At 39.8% G+C, this 26487-nt stretch overlaps 1 protein-coding gene across 1 annotated transcript in view; it reads right to left on the bottom strand.

Annotated features, from left to right (window-relative positions):
- The window catches only part of LOC132818075 (EH domain-containing protein 1-like), a 66702-nt gene that overhangs the window by 23368 nt on the left and 16847 nt on the right, over window positions 1-26487 (bottom strand). Inside the window, exons 3-5 of the mRNA XM_060828728.1 lie at window positions 25937-26034; window positions 12942-13354; window positions 668-832 (exon numbers count right to left, since the gene is read on the bottom strand). Of these exons, the coding sequence (XP_060684711.1) occupies window positions 668-832; window positions 12942-13354; window positions 25937-26034 (676 nt within the window). The remainder of the gene's footprint in view (window positions 1-667; window positions 833-12941; window positions 13355-25936; window positions 26035-26487) is intronic.

Here is a 26487-nt window from a genome sequence, read left to right as displayed (position 1 = left end):
TTTATGAAGAGATTAAACGAGAGACTGTGGTAGATGTGTTTGGAAGTATGGGAAAACTGGGCAAGTAGTTGAAGAGTCCAGATGAAAGGCTCAGAGATTCAAGATGAAATTCAAGATACATAGAACAGTGAACAGGAGTAACATGTTTGCACTCCCAGTTTTCATGGTTAAGGCAGAAACTGTGTCAACAGTTACAATCAGATTGAATAGTGTGGAAGGAAAAGAGAATTTAAAAAGTATCCAGGAACAAGCTGGATAAATAGGATTAGAATTACTTGATTATGTGGAGGACAAGAACCAACAATGTTAGGTTGAGCTAAATGACCCATTTCATATTGTAACGTCTATACACTTACACCTAAGGATGATACCTAAATGAACAAACACTCTTTGGTGCAGCCTATTCTGTATTCTTTCATTTTGCTACCCTTGTAACATTCATCTCTCAAAATGTCTGAAGTGGTGTGGCAAAGAATACTAAGGATAATTTTCATTACTTATTCTTTAAAAGAATAGTGAGATGGGATTACTGTAAATTAATTCTAGAAATAACAGTATCGATTCCTTCCCTCTCTCACTCACATATCCAATATCTCTTCGCATTAAAAAATTACATCTTGCGCTCTGTCAAATGAAAACAATTGAATGCACATTGCTACCATCATACCTGCATCTTTTTTACATTGGGAAAATCACCAGCAGAGATATTGTGTTCCTGCTGGAGTGTGAAATATATCTCTTGAAGTCTACTTATCATCTCCTTCTTCTTCAGTTCTTTCCCAAAAACAGCTGGCATCTCCTTCTTTAAGTAACTGATGATATAGGCATGAACCTAGAAACAACATTGGGAGTGGTTAGACAGTACATTCAACATCCAACGTATTTTTTCACCTGTACCCATAACATTGTATACTAAAAATCTTACATCCATACACACTTCCTGCTTACAAACCTTAAACACATGAATCCAGAGCAGGACAAGGTTCCTCAAGCCTACTCTGTCATTCAATAAGATCATTGCTTATCTATCCTTGATAACCTTTCACCTCCCTTGCTCATCAAGTACCTATCGCTACTTTGAAAATATTTCAAGGTTCTTCTGATGCTGCCTTCCTAAGAAGACCATTCCAAACCTCACAAACGTCATCTCCTCTGTCCTAAATGGGTGACTACTCATTTTTCAACAATAGTGACCTCCTAGTTCTGGATTGTCCCACAAGAGAAACATCCTCTCCACATCTACCCTATCAAGACCCTTCAGAATTTTGTTTTAATCAGGTTATGTTATTCTGCTAAATGGAGCTGATACAGGTCTAGCCAGTCCAAACTTCCTTCATAACACAAACTGTCAATCCCAGGTATTAATCTTGTAAACTTTCTCTATACTACCTCCAATATTTTTACATCCATCCTTAAATATAGGAGATACTAAATGAGTATTCTGCATCAGTGCATACTGTGGAAAAGGACATGGAAGATAAGAATGTGGGGAAGTAGATGATAATATCATAAAAATGTCCATATTACAGAGGAGGAAGTGCTGGATGTCTTGAAACACAAAAATAGATAAATTCCCAAGACCTGATCGGATGCATCCTTGAACTGAGAAGCTAGGGAAGTGATTACTGGGCTTCTTGCCAAGATATTTGTCTCATTGATAGTCACAGGTGAGGTGCGGAAGGCCAGAGATTGGCTAATGTGGTGCCACTGTTTAAGAAGTATGATAAGGACAAGCCAGGCAACTATAGACCAGTGAGTCGGACGTTAGTGGTGGCAAGTTGTTGGAGGGAATCTTGATGGCCATGATGTACGTGTATTTGGAAAGGTAAGGACTGATTAGGGATAGTCAACATGGCTTTGTGTGTGGGAAATCATGTCTCACAAACTTGATTGAGTTTTTTGAAGTTGTAAAGAGAATTGATGAGGGTAGAGCAGTGGATGTGATCTATATGGACTTCAGTAAGGAGTTCGACAAAATTCCCCACGGGAGACTGGTTAGCAAGGTTAGATCTCATGGAATACAGGGAGAACTAGCCATTTGGATAGAGAACTGGCTCAAAAGGTAGAAGACTGGTGGTGGTGGAGGATTGTTTTTCAGACTGGAGGCCTGTGACCAGTGGAGTCCATAAGGATCGGTGCTGAGTCCACTACTTTTCATCATTCATATAAATGATTTGGATATGAGCATAAGAGGTATAGTTACTAAGTTTGCTGATGACACCAAAATTGGAGGTGTAGCAGACAGCGAAGGATGATACCTCAGATTACAACAGGATATTGATCAGATGGGCCAATTGACTGAGGAGTGGTGGATGGAGTTTAATTTAGATAAATGCGAGGTGCTGCGTTTTGGGAAAGCAAATCTTAGCAGGACCTATACACTTAATGGTAAGGTCCTGGGGAGTGCTGCTGAACAAAGAGACCTTGGAGTGCAGGTTCATAGCTCCTTATAAGTGGAGTCACAGGTAGATAGGATTGTGAAGGTGGTGTTTGGTATGCTTTCCTTTATTGGTCAGAGTATTGAGTACAGAGGTTGGGAGGTCAGGTTGTGGCTTTACGGACATTGGTTAGGTCACTGTTGGAATATTGCACGAAATTCTGGCCTCCTTCCTATAGGAAGGATGTTCTGAAGCTTGAGAGAATTCAGAAACGATTTACAAGGATGTTGTCAGGGTTGGAGGATTTCAGCTATAGGGAGAGGTTGAATTAGCTGGGGCTGTTTTCCCTGGAGCATCGGAGGCTTATAGAGGTTTATAAAATCATGAGGAGCATGGATAAGACAAATAGACAAGTCTCTTCAATGGGCTGGGTGAGTCCAGAACTAGAGGGCATAGGTTTAGGGTGAGAGGGGAAGATATAAAAAAAACCTAAGGGGAAACCTTTTCAAGCAGCGGATAGTATGTGTATGGAATGATCTGCCAGAGGAAGTGGTGGAGGCTAGCACAATTGCACTATTTAAAAAGGCATCTGGATGGATATGTGAATAGGAAGGGTTTGGAGGGATACGGGCCGGGTGCTGGCAGGTGAGACTGGATTAGGTTGGGATATCTGATTGAGCTTCACCGAACGGTCTGTTTCTGTGCTGTACCTCTCTATGACTCCTCAGAGACCAATACTGTGGACAATACTCCAGGTGTATAAGTGAAGAATAACTTTGCTACTTTTCTAGGAATTCGCTTTGCAGTAAAGGAATTCTATTAATTTTCCTAACTGTTTGCAAGAGTTGCCTATAGTACAATAGTCCCCCCGTACCTGCAGAGGATACGTTCCAAGACCTACCGTGGAATCCCGAAACTGTGGATAGGTGCGAACCCATTCATTTAAATGGGAAACGTACGTTCCCAGCAGCCTCCTGGTCCCCGGTTCTGGAATGTTCCCTATAATATGTTTGGGCCACAGTAAACCGCAGTAACCGGACTTGCGGGTACAGGGGTCACCGTGTACCACCCTTTTGCAATTCTTGCACATGGATACCCAGATCCTTCTATATTACGAAGTGCTGCAATATCTCTCTTTTTAGACCATGCTTCACTTTTTATTCTCCCTGTCAAAATGGACAACTTCACATTTTTCATACTAAACTCCATCTGCTACAACTTTGCCCGCTCAACTTATTTATAAACGTTTTGTAGCTTCATGTCTCTTCACAACTTAATTTCATTTCTATGTGTGTCATCAATAAATTTAGGTACAAAACCTCCCAACCTTTCATGCAAATTTGTTTTTGTAAATTGTAAAACATGAAGCCCCCAGCCTTGATCTCTGTGGTTAATATTTTATCTACCAATAACCCACTTATGTCTACTGTTTCCTAGTAGCAGCCAAACTTCTATCAATGCCAATATGTTATCCCATAAGTTTTTATTTTTCACAATAACCTTTAATGCAGCACCTTATGACATCTTCGGTAAACCTCAGTATACCAATTGATTTGCCCTTTACCCACACCGTGTGTTACTTCTAAAAGAATTTAAATTGGTTAACTAAGATTTCCCTTTCACAAAAACCACATTGACTTGACCTGATTACCTTGATTTTTTTCTAACTGCCCTATGACATCTTGAATAACTTAACATATTTCCTGCTTTCTGTCTCTCACCCATTTTGAATAAACTCACTATTCTCCAATCGAATGGACCTTTTTTTTAAAAAGTAGGAAATTTGGAAAATTAAAATCAATACATCATTTGTCACTTTATTTAAGACCCTTAGTTGATATCCACCATCGTTTGGGGATGTATCAATCCTCAGCTCCAATAATTTGCTCAGTACCACTCCCATGGTGACTAATTGGTTTAAGTTCCTCTTGCTTATTTCCTGATTGACAGCTATTTCTGGGATGTTGCTTACACGCACTCAAGTGAGATGCAAGTTTTGCTAACGTCCATTTAGAAAGATGCAAAATACAGGTTAAATTCGTTTAACAAGCCATTATTTTCCATTATTAATTACCTTGATGCTCACTCTATAGGAGTAATGCTTGTAATTATTTACTTTTCAAAATTAAATATTGAAACTTCTGCCATCATTTTTTAATATTGCTAATTAACTTTCTTTTGTACTGAAAACTTCCCCGTCTTTAGTAATCCTTTAGTCATTCTTGGCTTTTTAAAAAATATTCTGTTCAGACTTTTGACTTGCCACCCAATTTTACAAAACCTTAGTTTTGTTTTAAAATCAACCTGTTCAGAGACATTATGAAACATTTCTCAGGTATGTGGGACTGGAAAGTTGAAATACTGTCATTGCACTGCAAGAGCCCTAACTTTGCACAATTACATGTTTGGAGCCACAGTTTTTATGTAAATAGCCCAGTTTAATTTTTGGCCAATAGCAACCCCCATCACAGCATGATAATAAGGGGTTATTCAGCTAGCTTAATGCCAATGAATGTCAAGCAGTGCCATTTCTCTCTTTTTGGAGATGATCATGCCTGGCACCTGTGTAGCAGGGATGGTACTTGTCATTGGCCAATCCAAACCTGGACATTGTTCCAGTTTCTTGCTACAACTGGATATGGGACGCTTCACTTTTGACAGTGAGAACCTTTTCCCGCTAATGGAGTCAGCTGTTACTAGGGGACACAGCTTTAAATTAAGGGGTGGTAGGTATAGGACAGATGTTAGGGGTAGATTCTTTACTCAGCGGGTTGAGAGTTCATGGAATGCCCTGCCAGTAGCAGTGGTGGACTCTCCCTCTTTATGGTCATTTAAGCGGGCATTGGATAAGCATATGGAGGTTATTGGGCTAGTGTAGGTTAGGTAGGCTTCGGTCAGCACAACATCGAGGGCCGAAGGGCCTGTACTGCGCTGTATTTTTTCTATGTTCTTCTATGTTCAATATCAGAGGAGTTGTGCATAATGCTGAACATGGTGCAATCATCAGTGAGTATCCCCTCTCCTGACCTCATTCTGAAGAGAAGGTCACATCGATGAAGCAGCTGAAGATGATCAGGTCTAGGACACTCCCCTGAATAACTCTGGATGTGATGCCCTGTGGTTAAGATGAGTGGCCTCTATGAGGAGCTTATTGACGACTAAGTAGCACTTGACAGCAATGTTACTGATTCACTTGCATTGCTTTGATGATTGAAAACAGACTGTCGAGACTGTAGATAGATTTGTGAACGGGCTACACCTGGGCAACCTCCCACATGGCTGTGTAGATTACAATGTTGTTGCTGTACTGGGGCCACAGCTAGAATCATAGAATGCCTGCAGTGTGAAACAGGCTATTCAGCCCATCGAGCCCACTTCAACTCTCCAAACAGCATCCTACCCTGATCTAACCCCCTACCCTATCCCCATAACCCTGCATTTCCCATAGCAATCCCACCTACCCGAACATCCCAGGACACTATGGGGTAATTTAGCATGGCCAGTCCAACTAATCTGCATACCTTTGAAAACCAGAAGCACCTGGAGAAAATTCACAGAGACACAGGGAGAATGTGCAAACTCCACACAGACAGTTTCCAAAGGCTGAAATTGAACCCAGGTTTAAAGTCTGGTTGAAGATTTGTAGCTCGGGTGTCCGTTGTTGTGGTTCTGTTCGCCGAGCTGGAAGTTTTTGCTGCAAACGTTTCGTTCCCTGGCTAGGGAACATCATCAGTGCTATTGGAGCCTCCTGTGAAGTGCTGCTTTGATGTTTCTTTCGGTGTTTATAGTGGTTTGTTCTTGCCGCTTCCGGGTGTCAGTTTCAGCTGTAGTAGTTTGTATGTGGGGTCCAGGTTGATGTGTCTGTTGATGGATCTTCTTGCCGTTTCCGAGTGTCAGTTTCAGCTGTAGTGGTTTGTATATGGGGTCCAGGTCTATGTGTCTGTTAATGGAGTTTGTGGATGATCGGCAAGAAGGTAGCTTGGAAGGTGATAGGAAGATGCAAGTGGGGGTTGAGGGTGATAGGTCGGACCAGAGGGTGGAGCAGATAGCGTGGTACAGAGTTGAAAGGGTGGATCTGGGAACGAGGTGGGGGAGGAGAGAGGAGGAAGCTGGTGAAGTTGATATTGGTGTTGTGTGATTGGAGGGTCCCAAGGCAGAAAATGAGGCATTCTTCCCCCGGCATCAAGGGGCTTCCTTTATGCAAACATTCACAGCAGGAATTTTCTACCACTAATGCTGCTTGACACCTGGCCCCATATCTCAGCTCCCAGGACTATACAGCTAACTTTCATGACTGCAAGAATTCCCACAAGTTTTACGACTGGGTGTTGCTCAAACTTTGCACTGGTGTTCCCATGGCCCAATAGCCATCCATCTGTATTTAAGCACATCTTCCTTCATTCTGGCCCCGCTCTTCCTGTTCACTCGCATCCTCTGAACTGATCCTACTGTCGCCCTTATTTCCTGCAGTTCTCCAGGCTGCTTAATGTTTTGTACACAGTCTCATCTGCTTCCTTTGCCCCAAGAAGTCACTCCCCATTCTTGGTATCAGATTCTATTAAGAGCATGCTAAATAATGAGCAGTTAAAAAGATAACAGAGTGAATAGGTACTACAAAATAACAAGATATTAGAAATTTTGGGGATCGGGGCTGGGTAGGAGATCAACTGGCAGACATTACTTCCTTCACAAATGAAGTTTTAATTTTAACCACCCCACTCCTGCCCATTTTCCTTTTAACTACAGGCTCTTCTAAATTTGATACAATTTGGTTTTCGTTTTTACCGAAAATATTAGAATGTAAACTATCATCTGCTGCTTTTGTGGCACAGTGGTAGTGCATCACGAGAGACAGGTACAAGTCCCACCTGCTCCAGACCTCACACAAAGTACAACATTGAAAAAGACCCTTCAGTATAACTGCCAGAGGATGTGGTGAAGGCTGGTACAATTGCAACATTCAAGAGGCATTTGGATGGGTATATGCATAGGAAGGGTTTGGAGGGATATGGGCCAGGTGCTGGCAGGTGGGACTAGATTGGGTTGGGATATCTGGTCGGCATGGACGGGTTGGACCGAAGGGTCTGTTTCCATGCTGTACATCTCTACGACTCTATTCAGCCTCTCCCTATACCTCAATCCCTCCATCCCGGTCAACATCCTTGTAAATCTTTTCTGAACCCTTTCATGTTTCACAATATCCTTCTGATAGGAAGGAGACCAGAATTTCACGTAATATTCCAAAAGTGCCCTAACCAATGTCCTGTTCAGCCAGAACATGACCTCCCAACTCCTGTAGTCAATGCTCTGACCAATAAAAGAAAGCATACCAAATGCGTTCTTCTCTTTCCTATCCACCTGCAACTCTACTTTCAAGGATCTATGAACCTGCACTCCAAGGTCTCCTTGTTCAGCTGCACTCCCTAGCACCTTACCATTAAGTGTATACACCCTGCTCTGATTTGCTTTTCCAAAATGCAGCACTTCACATTTATCTAAATTAAACTCCCCCTGCCACTCACCAATAAGGTGATCATTCAGTTCCATCTAAATAATTTTTTTAGATGTATTCCTAGGAATATTCTCCCTAAGTACAGCAGAAATGCTATTCCTCATCAAAAATATCACTCCCCCTCATCTCTTGCCCCCCTTTCTATCCTTCCTATAGCATTTGGTATCCTGGAATATTAAGCTGCCAGTCCTGTCCATCCCTGAGCCACATTTCTGCAATTGCTATGATATCCCAGTCCTATATTCCTAACCAAGACCTAAGTTCTCTGCCTTCCTTGTTAAGCCTCTTGCATTGAAGTAAATGCAGTTTAATTTATCAGTCCCACCTTGTTCTCTGCTTTGTTCCTGCCTGCCCTGACTGACTCACTCACTCACTCCTTTTCCCACTGTACCAATTTCAGATTGACCTCTTTCCTCACTTCAGGTCACTTCTACCCCAGAGGAGATTCCAATGATCCAAACATATGAACCCTTTCTCCCTGCACCAGCTCCTCAGCCATGCATTCATCTGCTCTATCCTTCTATTCCTACCCTCACTAGCTCATAGCACTGGGGGTAATCCAGATATTACTATCCTTGAGGATGTCCTTTTTAAATTCCTGCCCAATTTTCTATATTCTCCCTGCAGCATCTCATCCTTTTCCCTTCCCGTGCCGTTAGTCCCAAAGTGTACTAACTTTGAAGAGGGACCTGCTGCTGGTCCCTCTTCCCTTTGAGAACATTCTGCACCTCAGACATCCTTGATCCTGGCACCAGGAGACAAAACCATTCTGATTCTTTGCTGCTGGCTTCAGAAACGTCTGTCTATGCCTCAGAATCCCCTTACAAAATCAATCGCTTGGAACCCGACGTACCCCCCATTACATCAGAGCCAGTCTTGATGCCAGAAACCTGACTGTTCGTGCTGCTTGTTTGAAATGGGAATAGCCACACAAGGCTCCTATACTACCTGCCTACCCCTCCTCCCTTTCCTGGAGTTAACCCATATACCTGACTGTATCTGCTACTTTTCTCCCTTCCTATAACTGCTGTCCATCACACCCCCTAGCTCTTATTGCCTTTAACTGCCGCTCCAACTGATCCAAGCAATCTGATAGGATTCACAATCCAAAGACACTTTTTGCAGACATACTAATAACATGGAAACTCCACCTAAACTCCCACATCCAACAGGAAGAGCATTTCACTCTACTAAAGGCCATCTTTGCTCCATCAAGAAACCCAAAAATAGCACTTTTTTTGCTAAAAAAAAAGTACTTATGGATTATATTTTTAAAATTTAATCAAGGGACAGATATCAACAAAACATATAATCAAGAAAGAACCCACTCTACTCACTACTGTAGACTTACAGCAAGGTTACACTTAAAACTGTACACTTTCTATTCCTCTGCTGTGAGCTCTTCCACACAGGTTCCTCCAAGATCAGCTGTGAGTTTTGCTATTTGTTAATTTTTCCTAGATGCTCACCCATGTCCAGAGATACATTAACTCAAACACCAAAGGCCGTAATTGTGCAGATTCACTGCTGTGTCTGTTAGATGTGTACTAATATGTCAGAACAGGTTAGTTAGAAAATATCAGTAGACAGTGAGCCAGTAGGCTGGAAGGTGTTACAGTGCACTTAAATTCTGACTAAAAAGTGTCTACCTTGAACCTGTCTAAAAGTATTTAACTTCTAATGTGCAGCCCTACCTCCCTATCCAAATGTGCTTAGCTGCTTTCAGCCATTGCAGCTCATGAGGCATTAAAGGCACAGAGACATCATCGATGTGTACAAGGCAGAACGAAATGGAAACACATAAAGCTAAGAAAGGGGGAAAGACATTGGTGAGAAAATGCTGCAAAAAAGGTCAAGAAATAGATGAGTTGCAAACTATTGCAAACAGCTGGGGAAAGAAATCAGCTTGAAGCAAAATCACAGTACAAGGGAGTTTATTAAACACCAGATTGAACAGAATGAGGGATGGTTGGGAGTCATGACAGAACCTTAATGTAGAGGGAAAACATTTAAAAACTATATAGAGGTCTACTTGAAATCTTGTTTTAAAAAAAACTTACAGAACTGTGGATGTTGTAAATCAGAAACAAAAAACAGAAATTGATTGAAAAGCTCAGCTCTGGCAGCATCTGTTAACAGAAATCAGAGTTAATGTTTCAGGTCCTTCTGAGGAAGGGTCACTGGACCCGAAACATTAACTGATTTTTTTTATTCACAGATGCTGCCAGGCCTGAAGTCATGTTTAGTCTGAGTAATTCCTAGGATAGCATGTTGAGCCAAATGGCCTTCTCCCATATCGTGGATTTTCTGTGATTTTATTGTGGATGGCACTGAAATAATGTTTTAATTTCTTTCACATTAAAAAAGTATCAAAAGTCGTCAGTGATAGATATACTGAGACATATGTGAACATTTTATTTAAATTTATTCATTCACAATATGTGGGGGTCAGTGGCTGGGCCAGCATTCAGTGCTCACCACTAATTGTCCTGGAGAAAGTGGGGGTGAACTGTCTTTTTGAACTTCTACAGTTCAGAGAAGCACTAAGAGAATTCCAGAATTCTGACTCACAATCAGCAATGTATTTCCAAGTCAGGATTGTGTGGGGCTGGTAGGAGAACCTGGGAGGTGCTGGTGCTCCCAGACACCTGCAACTCTTGCCCTTTTAAATGGTAGAGGTCATGGGTTTGAAAGCTACTATGAAAGGAAACTTGTTGAATTGCTGCGGTGCATCCTGTACAATGGTGTACACTGGAAGTCAGTGTTGAGGGAGTGACATTTAAGGGGGTGCATGGAGGGCATAGGTTTAAGGTGAGAGGGGCAAGATTTTAAAAAGACCTGGAGGGGTAATTTTATCATACAGAGGGTGATGCATGTAAGTAAAAGGGATGCCAGAGGAATTGGAGGCAGCAGGTATAATATATTTAAACATTTATATATACATTTAAAAAGGCACTGGCTGGATACATGAATAGGAAGAATTAGAGGCACATGGGCCAAATGATGGTAAATGGGCCTAGGTCAGATTGCAGCCACAATTTTTATATGTTGGCTCATGAATACTCCCCAGTTTACTTTGGTCTTAAAAGGGAATACACAAAAGAAAGTGCAGACATTTCCTCAGCACGTGTCATTACAACATCCAGTTGTTGAGAGCAGAAAATGCCCAAAATAAGTAACAGACATAATGAAACAAAAAGGAACGTACGGAACAAAGTACAGGACACTAAGATTATGGTTTAAGAGTTAGATCAGAAAAATACAAACAGTAGAGACACACTTACTAGGTACAGACACCAACAGTTAAACTTCAGACAGGGAGGAGTACATTGGGCCTGTTTGATGGAATAGTGGATAAAATGAGGCCAGCAACATGCTGTGATTCATTCAGAAGATACAAAGTCTGCTGTAGAACACAGTTGCAAACTGTAGCTGTAGCACGGACCTCAGAACCTAACACAATCTAGATTCATCAACCTAAACTCAGTGTCATCGAAAAGCAACATAAAGACCGTAGCAAAGAAAAGCAAGATGTTGGGATACTTGAACCAAAAACAGATAATGCTGGAAACTCTTTCTCCACAGATACTGCCAGACCTGTTGAGTTTCTCCAGAATTTCTGCTCTAATTTATGAAATTAAACTCAAGACAAATTGTCAAGTTATCCCAAGAAATCCTTCACAGAAGTGAAATATTTCATAGCCTGAATTATTAACATTTTATAAATACAATTGAAAGGATTAAAAAGGGGAAGAAATTTCATGTGTTACAAAGCACAGATAAATGAGTTCAACATTTTCTACTATCAAAACAAATGCAACACCATTGCTCATCAGGCCAACTGCACCCAGGAACACAAAGTACATTCCTAACCCAATGTTTAAATGGCCAGTGCTCATAATTTTATCAAACCAGAAAGAAAATATACATTTAAAAAACCTCAATCTATGGGTCGCTGGAAATGTGATATTAAATTACTGTTTGTACATGACCTTGCAGCTTTAGAAGTTCCAAAGTTTCAAGCATGACTCTACAGCACATCCTCAGGATACAAGTTATATAAATATCATACACCTTTCATCTTTAGTCAGAACAAGGGCTGCATTACGTCTGTCCGGTTTTATTGTACAACAGTCCAATATAGTTAATCCAAAAGTATGATACTAAATATATATATCATAGTTGGTAAAAAAGAGTTTCTTGTTGTTAAACAGCAATTTGCTTTTCAACAAATGGAGTTGCAGCAACAACTATATTTAGAAATGATTATATTAATCTAGTAAGCTCATCTCACCCAGCTAACAGATGGATTTATTAATCAAGTTGATCTATAGTCTGCTTGCTGCACTGTTAAGTGCCGTGACGAAGCCCTTTTCATATTAATGTTAAACCTAATGATGTACTGTTGTGACATTCAACCCTGTGATGCTTCAGTTTCTGCTCAACAGACAGCAAAGCCATTGCAAAATTTGCAATAAAAAAGCATCAATGCAGTGGCTGCCATGATAACCAGGTTTTAGTATCAGTTCAAACTTTGACATTCATTTGCTCAGATGGGAGATACATAGCTGGATCAAATCCATATACCAAGCAAGCCTTCTGATCTTGATCATTTTTAATGTCATCAAGTCTGGCCAGTACTGTGGGTGCCCCTACATCATAAATTGCTGTAGCTCCAAGGCGACATATCACCACAATCTTCTCCAGGGCAATTACAGATGGACAATAAATGTTGGACTGTCCAGCAATGCCCATACCCAGTGAATTAATTTATAAAAATTCAAACCAATTACAGATTTCTACAAATATATGCAGTCCCAAATACAAATAAAGCTAACCAACTAGATAGCTGATGATAAAAACACTGAGCCCATTTCTCTCAGAAATGCTCTTCGTGGATATTGCCTAACTTGGAGTGTTACCAGAATGCTGACATTATTTCAGGTTCCACTCCTCTGAAGTAATTTGTTTTATTGTAAGCAGCTGACAATATACCATGATCCATTACCATTTTGCAAGGAACTAGTTCGAAAGATCATTTAAATGCATACCTTTGCAAGCCTGGCCCGTTTGATGAGGTCATTGAGTTTGCGTAGTGCAGCATTCCGAGGTAAACTTTTAATGTCCCTGAACAGGTCTTCCGTTTCCAACTCAAAAAGTTTCCGATTCTCTGTAATCTGCAGAGGTTTAGACCAGAAGGAGCCGATGTAGACACGTACAACCTCTGGGGTGTCAATCACTTTGCCAAGGGACCACATCAATGCTCCATACACTCTCATGAGTTGTTGTGTATCAACTTGGTCTGCCTTGTTCAAGACAACTCTGATTTTATCATCTTGGCCTTTCAGTGCCTTGATAGCCTCAGAAAACTCATCAGATATATCCAACTTGTGAGCATCAAACAACAGGATGATACGATCAACCCTCTCAGCAAACCATCGTAAAACTTCTGAAAAGTCATAACCTAATAGAGATACAGACAGAAAACATGCATAAGTACATGTTTCACCTATAAATTGCATGAAATAGCTCATGAGAGAAACCCCCAACAGATTTCAGGACCAACATTAATGCTTTACCTTCCTGACACCATAACTCAAATTAGCTCCACCTAGAGCCTCGTGTTGATCACATCCTCAGTGTATTCAACTCTAGAAGCTTGCAACAAATTCATCCCATACTGTATATTTATTTCATTCCTGATATATTGTGATATAAAGATGTAGAGAAACAAAAATAGAATACACCCTACAACTATTGTCAATCAAATAAAATCTAGAAGTTTAGAGCATGAATTTCAGTACAGGAGTAGGCCATTCGGCCATCCTTTTTGAGCTGACACTGCCATTCTAGATAATCCCCTCAGTGCCATTTTCCCACATTAAATCGCCATATTCCTTCATGTAAGGTTGAAGTCTGAACACTAAAAAGACAAGAAAAAATGTTAATTTGAAGAAATACATTGGAAGAAACTAAAAACTGAATATGAAGTAGATGGGTGTCATGCTGGAAAAATTAGCTAAGTCTAAGTAGGACAAGTTATAGCTGGAATGCTGAAATCAGGAGGAGTATAACAATAGCCAGAAATAAGCTTGTAAAGGTGAAAGGTGTGTGAACAGGAAAATTCAAGCTACAACAGGGGAAATAACTCAAGATGCTACATTCTATCCACTCTCTAACGTGCCTCAGAAACCTGGACAGCAAGTAAAGATGGATGAAACAAAACAGGCCTTAGAAATGTGGATGCTAAGACATAAGCACAAGACAAATTTGTAGATTCTTGCGGTTACAAGAGCAAAAAAAGACTCTTAAGTGGCATCTAGAAAACAAGGTCAGTATTTCAACCATTTGATCACAACCGACAATGGGTTTGCTGAAGAGGGAAAAGTACAGGGCAGCAGAAACAGGGATGAGCCTAGGTGTAATTGGATGACGAATGTCAGAGTAGAAGCAAAGATGATGCAAGTCAGATAAGCAGGAGATAACTGCTGCACAGATTGCCTGGAGTAGCTACCAGAGGAAGCAATTGGGCTTTTACACCAAATGGATTTCTTCTTCAAAAGTCAGGAAAAAAAAGGGAAGTCTTGCTAAAACTATGCAAGGCACTGATCAGACCACAGCTAGAATACTGTGGACAGTTTTGGGCTCCTTATTTAAGATATCCTGGCACTGGGGACTGTCTGGTGAGTGTAGGTTAAGTACAAGTTAGAGTTTAGAAGAATGACAGACAAGCTTATTGTAATATACCAGATTATGATCATAGTGGTTGATCTTGACAGTGTAGATGAGGAAAGGTTGTTTCCCCTCGTGGTAGAGTCTAGGACATAATCTCAGAATAAGAGGTTACCCATTTAGAACAAAGATGATGAGGAATTCTTTCAAAGGATGGCATCTGTGGAATTCTTTCCGGATTTCAAAACAGAATGGAGACAGCCACATAGAAACTGCCTCTGCCTTCTCAGTGTAAAGCGCATAACTACTGCCTTTTTTAAAAGAGCCCAAAAACACATTTTTCTGATAGACGCAAGGAAACAAATTTCATACAAGTCAGTTTAACCTGCCAATTTAAAAAAGAAAAATGAATGAACTTGAAAGAATGAGAACCACATAATTACAATATAGTCCTCCCAAGTTACCGTCATGTACTTATTGTCTTATGCCAAAGCAGAACAGAAAACTAAAGGTGAGAGTTTTAAGGAAGCCATTTTAAAATACAGGTCAGTCATTGAGATTAGTCCTATTGAAAAATAGACTGCTCGGAGAACAAAAGAGCACATTAACCTGGACTGTAGCTACAACATATTGGACAGTTTATGAAAGTTATCAACTTGAAAATGTTAACTTTTTTTTCCCACCTCTACAGATGCTGTATGATCTGCTGAGTGTTTTCAGCACTTTCCATTATTTCAGATGCCCAAAATTTCAGTTGTGTTTCAGAATACAGAAACAATTTCCTGCTGATTCTTACTCAGACAAGGAACAAAATGAAAACTACCCAAATTAGCAGAATGGAGTTTCAAATAAAGAAGTGACGTTCCCACTGGTGAGGGAGCAGCTTCTGTCTACACAGAATCTTGGGACTTCATGGAGGTTTTTGAATACAAGATTAAAAGATAAGGAAGTACCCTTAGATTATAGTATTCAGGATATCAAGGTTCAAACATTTCGCCTCCTATAGTAGAACATTGTGGCTATTTGTTACGCCATTGGTTCTGAAAAATCCACTTTGAATGTCTCTAAACAAAAGGATTCTGAACATAGAGCATTCAAGCACTATCTCATTTCGCAAAAAGGAATCTTGGAGACAATGTATTGGTCTACAATTCACTGAAAAGATAACTCCTAATGACTCTTGCTGTTACTACACAAATTAGCTGACAAATGCAGTGAGGAAGAAATAACCCTGAAACTGTGAAATACCCAAGCTACCTGCTGATTTGTTATTAAATTTGCAAAAGTAACATTTGACCTTTAGCATCATACTTTTCACGACGTTGGATATCAATTGTCCACTAGACGCACCATTTTAATTAACAATGCAAGTACTCTGCCAATGTTAGCATTGATAACGAGTATCATTCAATGGTCCTCACCCAGAAATTGAACAATTCAAAATGCTGAGAGTTTCCTCCCTTCAGATTGAATTTTTGGACATATTAAAATTACCACATTTTAAATTTTTATTGTTTGCTGTCTATCTGTCAATTCTCTTTTACACTCCTCTCTTCAATTTTCTTTCTCTACTTGATTTGATACTTTGTCCTCCTCTCAGCGCTGTATTCCTTATTTTTTTTGACCTCACTAGTTAAGAATATACATTGTTTGCTTCTCTGTTTACCAAGGTCAAATACTGCATGTTATTCTCACCAGGCAATTTTCAACTTTCTCAGCAATTTTGCAGGCAAAAAAAATTAAAAATCAAAAAGCGTAAAAGGGCATGAGTGAGAGAATCACACTTCATGACGTCTGGTCCTTTGAATGATTCAAATTATAAATTTTAGAAAGAGTGGTAGCAACATCCTAAACTTTCCTCGCTATGCCCAGAGCATTCTGCATCAGTATGGAACAACATTCCTTATGAACAGCATGCCAAGTGCCCTGAGAGTTTACATTAAAAAATATGGAGCCTGAGAGAGACTTTACTCAGACAAATGTTCAGGATAATCATGATATGGACTTTTCCAAAATAAAACTTTCCAGTATTGCCTTCATCCAGCTCTCAATAAAAATAAAAATTCTTGAATACAAGACCAGTGGTAACTTTATGCAAATATAGACAATGATGTGTTAAGAGTATAATCTCAAAAACAAGACGACACCATTCTGTTGAAGTAAATCACGCTCTGAACAGAATTCTTCAAAATGTAGCGAGTACTTCTTTGTTTGTTAGTGGGATGTAGGCATTGCCAACTGGACCAGCATTTATTGGCCATCCGGCAGCATGGTGGTTCATTGGTTAGCACTGAGCTGGCACAGCGCCAGGGACCCAGGTTTGATTCCAGCCTTGGACAACTGTCTGTGTGGAGTTTGCACATTCTCCCAGTGTCTGCGTGGGTTTCCTCTGGGTGCTCTGGTTTCCTCCCACAATCCAAAAAAGATGTGCAGGCCAGGTGAATTGGCCATGCTAAGTTGCCCATAGGGTTAGGTGCATTAGTCAGAGGGAAATGGGTCTGGATGGGTTACTCTTCGGAGGGTTGGTGCGGACTTGTTGGGTCGAAGGGCCTGTTTCCACACTGTAGGGAATCTAATCTAATCCATAATAGCCTTGGAGAAGGTTTTGATGAGCTGACTTCTTAGAACACTCAAGTTAGCTAGACCAACAGTGTTATCATGGAGAGAATTCCTGTTTTTTGACACAGTAACAGTGAAGAGATGTGGGTATAATTCCAAACCTGAATATGTGTAATTTGGTGGAGAATTTGCCTCCATGCATGTGCCGCTCTTGCCATTCCAAGTGATGGAGGTTGCCAGTTTGGAAGGCGCATATAGACTAACTGCAATCTTTTAATGACTAACATAACAGGACCTAGAACAAAAAGAGGATGTTTCTAGTTATGTGAGGTGTGGCGAGAGTTAATCATAACTTATTGAGTGTCGGTTTCTCTTAGAGCTGCACTCAACTGTGATCAGAGACGAATGTGAAATTGGCCAATTTTCCCTGCTTTACAACAACCTTCAACTCTGCAGAATTGCCCTGAGTTTAGAATAGTTTAGTGTGGGTTAATAGGCTACAGTCATAACACAACCAGCCAAGCAGGTTTTCTCATTTTGACAACCTATTGAGTTGTAGATGAAGTGATAATGTATTCCTCAGTTGGCCTACTAAATGCTTGTCATGTTACAGAAATATTGACAACTTGCAAATTGGTGAGGAGCCAGTAAGCTATGTTATCCTCCACTGGCCAAGAAACAACATGCAAATAGATAGTGATATATGGCTGAGGAAGGAAAAGGATTGTAACTTCAACTTCAAGATATTGTATGGTTTGATAGCTTTATGCAATAAATTGTATGTTAGTCATACAGAACAATGTCTTTATTATATTGTTTTGCTCTAAGATTAATTACAATCTCTCAATATTTAATTTTTTTTAAATCCATGGTCAGAGTTTAAGTTAGTGAAGCAAGAATCCTTTTATAGGACTACTGAACAACCTTTGTAATGTCATAAATAGTAATTACTTTGATTCTTGTTTATAAAGTTAAGCCAATATACTATAATGAACACACTTTCATATCGACTGCTCTTTGCACAACAGATGCCTATCCAGCAACCAGAAATTCTTAAAGCTAGTGCTATACAGCAAAAATTCTCGGAGACTACCCTGAAAGGTAGAGCTGTGAAAGGCAAAAGAGGGCAGCTAAACAAATGCAGAGACACACAAAGAAGCAGATCAAGACAGAAGCACTAGGGGAGAAATCAGATGTAAGACAAAATTCTGCAGGTAAAGCATATCACCAGTACAAATGGAAATCATAGGAATGATATAAAGACATTCTGGATGCATGGAGTTCAGGAAGGAGTACTTTTGTTTCTTGCATGATCTTCCTTTCTGTCCAAAACAACAACTTACTTTTATTAAGCCATTGAAAGCTGAGCTTAGTCCAGCTTCCAAGCCTCCAGTCTCCCTGGAGCAGTTACCAAGGGAGCTGCCAAGAATATTTTGACTGTCCTCTTGCGAGGATGCATTCCAGTTTGGTGCCTTTTAACAGCAGAATGGGATTGGCTGACTCCGCCTACTCTCATTACTTAAACAGTGAGGAACAAAACAGTACAAAACAAAACTTGGGGAGAGACAAAAATTATTCTATATTATTGATTCCTGGGGTGCAAGTGTCACTGGCTAGATCAGCATTTAGTGTCAACTCCTAAATGCCCTGAGGTAGAGATTTAATTGAGAAAACTGTTTGCAGGCAATCCAGCAGATGTGTGTACATAAAACAGCAAATGAGCCAACTGTGAAAAACTGCTTCCTTAATAGTATTTTTATTTATCCATGGATGTGGGCATTGTTGGCTAGGTCATTTATTGCCCATCCCTAATTGCCACATCAGGAATGTCGAGGCTGATTTGAAGTATCATCACAGGGGTATGTTTTCCTCCAAGCCTGGTCTCAGTCTGGTATTGTCCATTCTTCTAACCAAAAATAATCAGGCACTGTCAAGCTCAAATGCTGACTAAAGAGTTAAGCAACTGGGAACTAGGAGAATTCTATAATAATTGCCAGATTGAAAGTTCCCAAAATGTGGTCAACATTAACACTGAGTAAGCAACATTACAAAATCGAGAATCATCTTTCATAACTCAATATCATGCACATATTGCTCAACACAGTTTAAGCATATATTAAGTGTTAACACAGCCAGCACTAAGATAAATTTAGATTATATTGCACACTTCCTCATTTGCCAGATTAATTCAGATACTAAGACTCAAAACTAGTTTCAACTTCTGCAATTTTCAGTTTAGAAGTATTTGCACAATTGGTCATGGTGCCTGGTTTTGGTTTCACCACTGAACAGATGGTGCAGGTGAGTCCACACTCTTGCAAGAGAAAGATGAAAATCTGCTAAATTAGAAGAAAAGGCTAGTTGGGCCATGATCACACCTTGCTAGTGTTTCAAGCCCATCCCAACATCTAGCTCCACCCTTTACACTTAATAATATCCTTGGAGCAATTTGAGGAAAGTATTTTAACCACTTTCAGTTTTAAGTTCACATGCTCCTCATTCATATTTAGAGATTTTGGCCTGACTGACTGTAAGTTGATATTTTCAGCTCACTTTCTGTTCACCACTTAAAGGAAAATTAGCATTTAATTGACACCTTCCATTGTTTTGAGGATGTCCTAAATGACTTCACAGCCAAGGAAGTTTGAGGGAAGCTAAGTCAGTGTGCAAGAAACACTGGAGTTTGATACTTTAGGAGGGAAAGCTATTCAAAGGCAATCTGTGGAGATGGGAAAGAGGGCAAAAATTGTAGAGGAGAAGGTCGATATAATCAATGTCAAATGGTGGAGAAAAGTTAGAGTATAAGAACGGATATAGTGTTCCATGGTCACAGTGGAAACGATCCCTGGTAGCCTCAGTGATGTGGCATGTATAAAAACCTGGATGTAGATAAATGAAAAAGAAACTTCAGGAAAGATGGTCATGGAGTAGATGACTGAACAGTGTCAAGGATCTTAAAGAGAAAAGGCAAGTTGGATTTGGGGTATTGGTCAATGGTAATTTTTCCCTTCTCGGGAAGGGCAACAACAGGAGTCTTGATGAGGAGGATGGGCCGGGGGAAGCGAAAAGTTACCTAAAGTCTGGGTCAAGAGCTAGAGATCAATTAGCGTGGAGATAATCTGAAGAAAAAATAAATGGGATTTATGGAAGAAAAAGCAAAAAGTAAAACAAAAAGAAATAAATATTCTCTCTCCAATAAGCAAGAGAAAAATCTCCTCAACTGCTCAGTATGCCACTGCATTCTCACCATTAATGTAAGCATTAGCAATTCCCAGAGTGTGAACAACAAACAGCACACCAGCTTAATGTCATTTTATATTGCACTCTCATCTTCTTAGAATCAAATCAACATTCAGAATAAAGCAATTGAACTTATTCAAAATGAAACAGGTAATCAGCAGAGTTAAAAAATCACATAAACCTGTTGGACTATAACCTGGTGTAATTGTTAGCACGAGCTTTCCGAGCACTGCTCTTTCATCAGGGGTTGTCAGCACTCAAAGCTAGTGCTTCCGATTAAACCTGTTGGACTATAACGTGGTGTGTGAATTTTAACTTTGTACACCCCAGTCCAACACCGGCATTTCCAAATAGTGGTAATCAGCAGCACTCTGTGCAAATCAATGAATCTTAAGTAATTAGAAGAATTAATTAATACTTCCTCTTGGGTTCAGCATCACAGATCCCAGTCTTCAGACAATCTGATCCACTCTACCTGCATTAAGGCATGGGCCCTCACAACATATTGGTATTAGAGTCATAGAGATATACAACATGGAAACAGATCCTTTGGTACAACTTGCCCATGCCGACCAAGTATCCGAAATAAATCTAGTCTCATTTGCCCGCACTTGGCCCATATCCCTCCAAACCCTCCCTATTCATAGACCCATCTAGATGCCTTTTCAATGTTATACCAGCCTCCACCACTTCCTCCGGCAACATATTCCTTACACGCACCACCCTCTGAGAAAAAGTTGCACCTTAGGCTCCTTTTAAATCTTTCCCCTCTCACCCGAAACCTATGCCCTCTAGTTTTGGATTCCCCACCTCTGGAGAAAAGACCTTGTCTATTCACCTCATGATTTAATAAACCCATCAGCCTCGGACACTCCAGGGAAAATAGCCCCAGCCTATTCAGCCTCTCCCTATAGCTTAAACCCTCCAACCCTGACAACATCCTTTACTGAAGATGTACAATCCAGAACGTGCACCCCTAGCCAAGCAGTTTCAATGCACCTACATTATTAGCAGCTACCCGACAATGTGGAAAATTGTCTAGCTGTATCCTGTACACAAAAAAAAAGGGCAAATCCGTCTAATCTCAAACGGCATTGAAGTGATGCAAGGTTATTGACAGTGAGATCAAGCAGCACTTCCTCAGCAATAATCTGCTCAGTGACAAACCAGTTTGGGTTCCAACAGATCCACTCACCTCCTGACCTCATCACAAACTTGGTTCAAACATAGACAAAAGAGCGAAATTCCAGAGATGAGGCGAGAGCGAAAGCCCTTGGCATCAAGGAACCCTAGAAAATCTGGAGTTAAAGAGAACCGGGGAAACCCATCCCTTGGTCGAATTCATGCCCAACACCAAGGAAGATGGTTATGGTTTTTGGAAGTCAATCACTTCAGCTCCAGGAGTTCCTCAGGGTATTGTTCTGGGTCCAACCATTTTCAAATGCTTTTCAATGGCTTTCCCTCCACCATAAGGTCAGTACTGACAAATGCACAACATTCAGCAATATTCATGACTCGTCAGATACAGAAGCAATCGGTGTACACATGCAGTAAGACCAGGACAATATCCAGGTTTGGGTTGATAAGTGGCAATTAACATTCATACTACACAGATGTCAGGCAATGACCATCTCCAACAAGAGAGAATCCAATCACTTCCCCTGTTCCCCCCCCCCCCCACCCCAGATGATCACTGGCATCACCACCACAAAATCCCACTATCATAGTTCTAGAGGCTACCATTAACCAGAAACTGAATAAGCCATATAAATACTGTGGCCAAAGCGGAGCTCAGAGTCAAGGAATTCTGTGGCAAATAGCTCACCTGTTCCCTCAATGTCTATCCACGACCTACCAGGATCATCAGGAGAGTGATGGAATACCTTGAGATGTTATTTTAAAGCTTTTTAATCATTTACACAAGTCATAATGGAAATCGACTATGATTACTATTATAGACACACACATGGGAGGACCACATTTTAATTCATTGGATTAAAAACTCAAACGAAAATTTGATTGCTTTATTTGAAAATAAAATTTATAACTTAATAAACAAGCGTTGCATATTGTTGAGTTGTTTCTGGAAACGAGAGAAAAGTTGAGAATGAATAGCACTAAGAATCATCTTTGGCCAGGCAACAACTCTCTGACTGGCTGAGCTGCAGCATGTTAAAAAACTGCAAGAGCTTAAAGCAGTAGAGTGAAAACATCCAACCTGCAGACAGCATCCTCTCTCTCTCTGTGTGTGTGTGTGTGTGTGTGTGTGTGTGTGTGTGTGTGTGTGTGTGTGTGTGTGGGGGGGGGGGTTTTTTACAAAAGACAGGTTGGTGGATTTCTCAGGTTAAAATAAGACAGCTTTAGGTGCAATTATTAAATCACAATTACAGCACTATTTCCATTTTACACATGGATGAGTGCAACTCCAACAACACAAACAGCTTAACACCAAAGCAGTCAGCTTGACTGGCACAACATCTAATATCTTCAACAGTCATTCCCTTCAGTACTGATGCACAATCGCACCATTGAGTAGTATCTACAAGGTGCACTGCAACAACTCACCAAAACTCCAAACACTTGCTCCCTCTATTTGTTCAACTACATATTCTATAATTGGCACCTAGTAAATTAATCTCCACACTCTGAAAAAAGGATGATTTTTATGTAGTATTCTCAATAGTCAATGCATTCATTTTAATAAACTTAGTGGAACATTTCTTAACATTAAAGGTGATTTGCATATCTTCAAACTAAAATATCTGCAATATAAGCACATTGTGAGAGATCACATTTAGGACAAGATGAGCAAACATTAATGGCCTGATAATCTGCAAGGTCTAACATGTGCTCCAGGGACAAAGTCAGATAAATCAGGAGATAAATTTAATACAAAGAATATGATTCACACTATCAGAAAGAGATGAGATAATATGGTAAAAAGCAATGCTAGTGTCACATGCCTTTAGAATTTACAAGATAACTCAATGGATTAATGTGTTACATATTAATTAGAAATAACTTGTCAAGACGTCGTAGTTCTCATTTTACAAAATTGTTATTCCCGTAATTAGTGAAACATACAATAGCCTAAGAATTTGAACCTCTGTTAACAATCTATGTAAACAGATTATAGCTACAACCTTGCAACTCTTCCAGAGGAGTCCTCCCATGTATGTCTATAACAGTAATCACAGTTAGTTTCCATTCTGACTTGTGTAAGTGATGAAAAAGCTTTAAAATAACAACTCCGTATTCTTAGTTTTGAACTGGTTTCAAATGATCTGGATCAGTTTGTATATTTAATCTACTCCAGGAAAAACTTACGACCCAGGACATTTTAGGTGCCAGAAATACACTTGTGCTGCAGATAAAATAAAACTTAGGTCTTTACTCAGGAGTAATATTCAATTTCTCAAGGAGCGGACAAATGTGAAAATGGAGAATGATCGTGTACAATTTAGCAATGTGTACTTATGGTTAATAATGATCTATTTGAACTTAGAGAAACAAAAGGTACCCTTTATAGAAGGATTACTTGTCATTCGCTCAAAATATTCAGCTTGGCAATTCACCCTCAGCTGTTCAGCACTAAATGCAGCATCTGATAAAAGTAGCCGAGATATAAAGCAAGGTTGGAAAAAGCAACCCTTCAGAAACTTCTCTGCATTGAAGATGTGGCCAAATGAGATTCACTTTGTCCCAAAATTCAATATCTACATGGCTGCTACAGAATGTGTACAAAAGCCTAGCCTGAAAACAGATTGCTGTGGATACTGCATATCTCATACAAACACAAAATGCTGGAAAAATTTAGCAGGTCTGGCAGTATCCATGGGAAGAAAAACAGCATTTCAAGTTCCTGACTGGTCCAAAGAACAGTCATATCAGACTCAAAATGTTAACTGATTCTCTCCAAGAATACTGCCAGGCTTGCTGAGTTACTCCAGCACTGCTTCCATTGTCTGCTGAAACCTGTTAGCTAATATTAATTTAGAGAGAAGAGATTCAACCAAACATATGAGAAGTTGCAAGGGCTTATTGATTTACTTGTGATCACCACCTTAGTTATTTAAGTAACTCTGTTTGTTACAATGTATTGGGGTCCTACTGTGCAACAGGAGTTGAATTCATGCCAGGGTTCAACTCATTGGTCTAACTGTTTAGCTTTATCAAGGCATGTTCATGGAGGAAAAGCATGCTACTATTCACTCGACAAAAGTAGATTACACTAAAGCACTGCTTTAAAAGAAGAATTTCACCAAATTCACTTAGCATCCAAGTAAATAATCAGTGCAATGAGAGTAAATTAATCATTTACAACACTTTCAGAGCTTGGATTTTAAAATAGTGGCTCACTGGTGTTGGATACTTTTGAGAAAGTTTATATTTGGAAAAAAAAGTTAGGTCAGACAGACCTTGCAATTTCTCTCTGTAAACTGTTTAGTTGGAAACATCTCAAGCTGAAACAGAAGCAAGTACAATCTTGTCTCTCAAAAAGAGTTTTGAGGCAGTTAATGAAATAAATTTTTAAAACTTAGTTTGTGTAACTTCCAGACTAGAAGGGCTTAGTTAGAATTCTGTAGATGTTTAGAAGATAGGACAATCTAAGCTCTCAACTTTGAGAGTGTTCATGTAAGAAGACTCCACAGTTCACAGGATAGAGAATCAGTTAAGTCTAAACTTAAAGATTGAGAAAAAGGTAGTCTTAAGATCTGTTAACTGCATTCTATAACTAATCATCTTAGATTTTCTTTTGATTTTGTCTTTTGAGTAATAAACATCTGTTGTGCGGTTAAGAAATTATGCCACCTATGTTTCAGTGAATGACTTCCACATTAGGCAAAATTTTTAAAATTTAAAAGTGATCCAGATTTCATTCTGGGATCTGACTTGTCTAGTTGACAGTCAGCTGGTATCATAACAAGAGTTCCCATGTGATCGGTGAATGCAGTTTTTGTTCCTAATTTCAGGACAATGAGACATTTACTCAAAATCCCTGCTAGCACTTGAAAAAGCTTCCAGATATAACCTTATTGTGAGGAACTACCAGAACAATTGCACTTATGAAAATTTAGAAATTACTTCAATTGGTTTAACACAAACACACTTGCTATCACGTTTCTATTTCCAGCCTACAAACTCTGTTGTGGAAGTGTGTTATGCGACTAACTACCATGTAATTTGTTGCAAGCATCAGAATTTGTGTCCCTGCCAGCCCTTGGTTCCAGTTGTTTACTGTGACAGGCTTCATTCTATGGGTTTGTTTAATGGGCAGGATATCAGACATTTAGCCTGGAGTGTACAGATCACAGACATAATTTCATTGAGGAGAGGATTGCAGAAATAGCTATTTTTAAAATGGAGGAAGAAAGGAAAGAAACTAAATTAGCAAACAAGACAAAAACTGTCCTTGCATGGGAAAAGTTAAAAGTTGAAAACGTCAGTCAAGGTCACAATCAATAAAAGCATAACTCAGGAGGAAACAGAAACAAAATACTCAGCTCTTCCTGTGCGCAGTTCAGGAGAAATGCCTTATATCCACGCAGCTTCCTTTTAAAAGGAGTCCACTCACCTCTGCTCATTCGTTGCTTCTCCCCAGAGAGGATTCCAGGTGTGTCAATGATAGTTATGCTTTCCAGTACTTGGTTTGGGAGCTGAGCACACATGAATCTGTTCAAAAAAAAAGAGGGAAAAAGAAAAGCATCAAGGAGACCCTATATACGCTAAACATATTGCACCTCAAACATGATTTGGTGATGCCGGTGGCTCCTTCAGGTGATGAAGGAGCATCGCTCCGAAAGCTAGTGTGCTTCCAATTAAACCTGTAGGACTATAACCTGGTGTTGTGTGATTTTTTTAAACTTTGTACACCTCAAACATTGCAGTCAACCTATTTTAATCAAAACATTGGAAAGGAAAGTGCAGTAAAGTTCTGCATGTAACCTGCACTTGCAATACAAGTGCATCCAGAAACAACAGGGCAATAAATTGAGAGAAATTTGTCCACAATTTGCCTTCAGCTAAAACCAATCATGACATTGAAGGTTATAGAAACTGCAGGACCAAGAGATTAGATGACTGATACCATATATAGATTTTTATTTCAAAATACGAATAGCACAG

The sequence above is a fragment of the Hemiscyllium ocellatum genome, chromosome 8 (genome assembly GCF_020745735.1).
Source record: "Hemiscyllium ocellatum isolate sHemOce1 chromosome 8, sHemOce1.pat.X.cur, whole genome shotgun sequence".
Classification (NCBI taxonomy): Eukaryota; Metazoa; Chordata; class Chondrichthyes; order Orectolobiformes; family Hemiscylliidae; genus Hemiscyllium; species Hemiscyllium ocellatum.
Note: the sequence above shows the minus strand (reverse complement) of the source record. Positions and strands in the feature narration are given on the sequence as shown.